The following is a 4,543-nucleotide window of genomic DNA, read 5'->3' as shown; positions in this document are numbered from 1 at the left end:
AAACCCATGCTGGCTGGATCCCTGGAGAGCCAGAGGGCCTGCTGTGCCCTCTTGCTGCCTTTCTTCCAAGATGGAATAGAATTAGCTTGTGCATTGAGGATCACTCCCTTGAGGAGCAACCACTCTTCCTGAACTCCCCTCCCCCTGGGGTCGTGGTCCCTTAGGGCCTCACTGACAAGCCTCCTGAGCTTGTCAAAGTCAGCTTTCCTGAAGTCAAGGACTTCAGTTGCTGACTGACTTGCCATCTTTACAGCGGATGGTGAAGGTGATCAGCTTGTGGTCGCTGTCACCCAGCTTCCCATCAATCACTAGGTCACCGATTAGGTCATCCCCAGTAGCCAGTACCAGGTGGAGCAGCGCTTTACGGTGGGCACTTCCAGTTTCATTTTACCTTACAAGCGGCTTGTAAGGTGCTGGTTAATGTAGCTTTTACTGTACTTAAAACTAAATTACAGCATGCACTTTGAATACAATCTTGTCTATAACATCAATGATACTGAGCATGCAAATGTTCAATGATTCTGAGCATGCAAATGTTCCAGGGTGGGTATATACATCAGCAGCCTGCTCCAGCCCACACTGGCCCTGCACTGGCCCCCTGCAGGAGCCAGGGGGAGCTCTAGGCTCCCCCTCAGTGCTAGCCCATGGCTGGCAGGGAGCACAGGGCTGGGCCTGGATGCCTGTCCCGGCAGCAAGCAATCTCCTGCCCCGTGCTGCCTGGCTGACCAGAAGCAAATTTGCTCCCAGTTGGCCATCTACACGTGTCATACTGCACAGTAATTACTTATGAGTAAATTTGCTACTTGTATTTACAGGTAGCAAATTTATTCATGATTAAAGCAAATTACTGCTTGGTAAGCATCTGTACGTGTAGATGGTGACACCTTTTGCGCAGTAATTTGCTCTAATCTCGAGTAAAATGTGTCGTGTAGATGTACCCACTGTGCATTTGGTTTGTTTGATGGCACTTCTGGTTTCCAAAGATACAGTTATTATTCTTTCTAATACTGTTAATTGTGAGTACATAAATTACCCTAACATTGCTGCATTAAAGGGTGTGGATGGAAGTAGAGAATCTTAAAAAGGACCAAAAAGCTACTCTGTTGTAAAAGGTTGAATGCAATGGTGATGATGGAAGGAACAGAATAATTGGAAAATAAATTCTCTTTAAGAAATCTTTACTACAGACAGACTCACTACTTTTGCAAGACATCTGTGACAAGAAGAAATTGATTACACTTTTGAGCTTGTTATCCTTTCTCTATATCTTGTTTTGCCTTTTTAATCTGAGTAGTGCCACTGCTGCAATGACGAACACTTCTGTCTTTGTGGAATTCAGAAAAGAACTCTACTTACCAATGTGCAGACTCTGAAACTCTAAAATAGCAATTATATTAATTAAATAGTGGCAAAAGCTACAAATGCAACTATCATAAACTACTTTTGGCAGCTGGTCTCTGAAGGTGTGTTACTTTTGTTCCTTTTTTGTTTTTTCTTAGGAAGTAACAATGACATTTTGATACTTAAGAAGTTGAAAACATTGAATTCCTGCTATAATATACTAGAACTTTCTTCTGTGCTTTTTGGTAGGGGGACTAGTTCTACCATCCAGATAGTTTAGTGCTTGATTTTCCTGGGTAGAAAAGTGAGGTTAAACAGACTTCCCTCCTTCATTTTTTGTTAAAAGTAGGAAAAGACAGATTGAATGGTGTTCAGTGGTTTTATTATATTATATATCTTCTCTTCAAAAGCAGTCATTATCAAATCATTCTAAAGAGAACACCAAGACTAGATGGACAAATGGTTAGATCTGGAATGATAAATTCTATATTCTTAACATCAGTAAATATGTCAATTCAAATATTAGTGAAAATTGAAAAGTAAACTTTTAAATGTCTTAGCATTTTTGACTGACGCAAAGGAATTTACCTATCCATCATAGTATCCAGGGGTCTCATATTGACTAACTTATTCATACAGTGCTCCTGTGATGTAGTGGGGCACTCTCCTGGTTTATTGATCTGAATTTGCAGGACAGAAACATAGCGATCTGCCAAATGCTAGCTCTGTGATAGAAGGAATACAATCCCTACCTTTTGAAACCTGAGGTACCACATAACAATTTCCATTTTTACACTGAGAAAACAATCCTGAGGAGTTCATTATCACTGAATTTTAAAAACCTAGAGTTGGGGGGTATAGATTCTTACTCTGAGAACTTTCTCTGGTGCAATTCCCCTGCTCTCCAGGACAGTAATATAAAACAAAATCCCATAAACAATGACATGGAGAAGATAGCTGAAACCAGGACCACCAGCACTTAGTACCTTAACTACTAACCATAGATTTATTCTCTTCATTCTGTCTTCATGAACCTTACATTCTGTTCTGCACAGTGGCACAGCTTTAGCAGGAAGGATGGACATTGTCCCTATCTAGAGTATTCTATAACCTGGTGGTTTAGGGGTAGTAGAAGATGTGGGTCTCAGGCTGAAAAAAAGCAGTAGATTGGGGTTTCCCACTTCCTGGCCAAGTGCCCTGGCTGCTAAATTATTATGTAAAAAATTGACACTGGCAGTCGTATTTATGGTACTGCTTCTTCTGCTGGATATATATATGCATGTATTTTAAAGAAAATGGCCAGATGTGCATTTTCCAAAGTCTTGATCCAGTGTGTAATAGATTTGCATGGAGCATGCCTACTAGATCAGGCCCCTCAAGGGACATAGGTTCTGTTCTGTCTAATTTCTTAAGTCATAATTAAGATGATTATTTGGTAAGAGACAAAAGGTACAAAGGCCAAGACAAAGACAGTTCTGGATATGAACAGAAGCAGGATGGTGGGTACCTAAGTATCTTAATAAAAAGACTAGAGTACCTGTAAAGTTTTAGTTGCTTCCAGATATAATAAGGTGGGTGAAGTGGATCGCAGAAGAAGAAAGAATCTGGGTTCTTTTTCCTCTCTCACATTATAGGGTTGTAATAAAGTTTTTTCTTTCAGTTTTTTGGTTTAGAAAAACTTTATGATTGCTGACCCACTTTCCCTGGTCCCATTTATGTGCTCTTTTTTGCCCTTCCCTCTTTCTCTAGCCAAATCCAAACATTCTGAAGCACATAGGCTATAATTTGCAGAAATAGCAAGTAATTTTGGGTACCCAGTTTAAATTAACTTAAAGGGACCAATAATCACGAAATCCTTCTGAAAAACATACCCCTTTAACATGTCTTAATCATTAGATTACTTTGGAAAATGTTGGTCATGGTGTCCCCAACACAGCTGTGTTGAACAATACTTAAACAGTTTCAATCTCCTGCTTGGTCATCAGAAATTTCTTCCCACCACACGTGACAGTACAACAGTAATTTTAATGAAATTGGAACCCTCTCTGTTGCTGCTGCATACAAGGGAACAGAACGTGTTCCTATTCAGCTTTCATGTTGAAGTAGATTTCACAGCTGGTCAAATAAAGTTCTAATAAGTCTGTTCTAATAAATCAGCAGCGTCCCCCCTCCCTGCTGCTCCTCCCTATATTTAGCTAATTTTAATTCATAGATTGGTCTCTTTATACACAGGCAAGCCAAGGTAGATGTGAGAACAGCAACTGCAAAGGTTGATGAAATGACTAAAGTGATTGAGGATCTTCAATCTCAAGTGGAGAGAAAGGTATTCTAACTGCAGGAGATTGTTCTAGTGCAAACATAAAGCGCTTATATTCACTTCAAAGTTTGTAACATCATAACATTTCATTTTTTATGTTCAAGCAAAAGTAAGAAATCTCTGGCTAATTCACATGATTTGCAGGAAGAAGATGTTGTATCTGCTCGGGAGAGAGAGGAAGCATCAGACAGACGCTTGCAGCAACTACAATCTAGCATAAAACAATTAGAAACAAGGTAAAGAGATTAATGTTGTTGGATTTGAAAGATGGAATTGATTACAACAACATGAAATTTGAGAATTTGGGTTTCGTAATCTTTAGGATTTCCTGTTTCTCAAAATTTACATGCTTACTTTATCCTGGACTAACAGTAATTTTGCTGCTCAGTTCATAGAACCCTCTCAAAATTCTCTGAATTGCTTTCTTTTCACCTGAATAAAGATTATGGGACCACTGTTTGCTTGATCCTACTCCCATGTAGTTTTGCAAATGACTTCAGTTCATTGAAGTAAGATTAGAGCTCATATCAAGCTAATCCATGGATCCCATTCACAAATTCCATTAATATTGGGTGGAACTGCCCATCTAACTCTCAGTCTGAAATATTTCCATGCATTGGCCACCTTAATACAGCCCTCCACCATATTAAATCAAGTAAGACATGATTTTAAGCCTCAGGTTGGGAGTCTTGGAACTAGTAAAATCATTGTTATAATGAAACTTTTAGTGATAAGTGTCAGTGATATAGTTTCTTGAATACTAATGAAGGACATGACTTCAGTTATAGTACCACCAGTTGTAATGTATGTCACAAACCTCATTGAAGGGTGCCCCAGAGCCCTAAGTTTCTCCTTTCTGCCCCTCTTGTCCCAAGGAACAGACCA

The 4,543-nt window shown here is 39.5% G+C and overlaps 1 protein-coding gene across 1 annotated transcript in view; it reads left to right on the top strand.

The window, feature by feature from the left end:
- SCLT1 (sodium channel and clathrin linker 1) overlaps positions 1–4,543 on the top strand; it is a 143,433-nt gene that overhangs the window by 49,936 nt on the left and 88,954 nt on the right. The window contains exons 9-10 of the mRNA XM_019522092.1: positions 3,574–3,664; positions 3,803–3,894. Of these exons, the coding sequence (XP_019377637.1) occupies positions 3,574–3,664; positions 3,803–3,894 (183 nt within the window). The remainder of the gene's footprint in view (positions 1–3,573; positions 3,665–3,802; positions 3,895–4,543) is intronic.

The sequence above is a fragment of the Gavialis gangeticus genome, unplaced genomic scaffold, assembly GCF_001723915.1.
Source record: "Gavialis gangeticus isolate Ggan-Ray unplaced genomic scaffold, GavGan_comp1, whole genome shotgun sequence".
Lineage (NCBI taxonomy): Eukaryota > Metazoa > Chordata > Crocodylia > Gavialidae > Gavialis > Gavialis gangeticus.
Note: the sequence above shows the minus strand (reverse complement) of the source record. Positions and strands in the feature narration are given on the sequence as shown.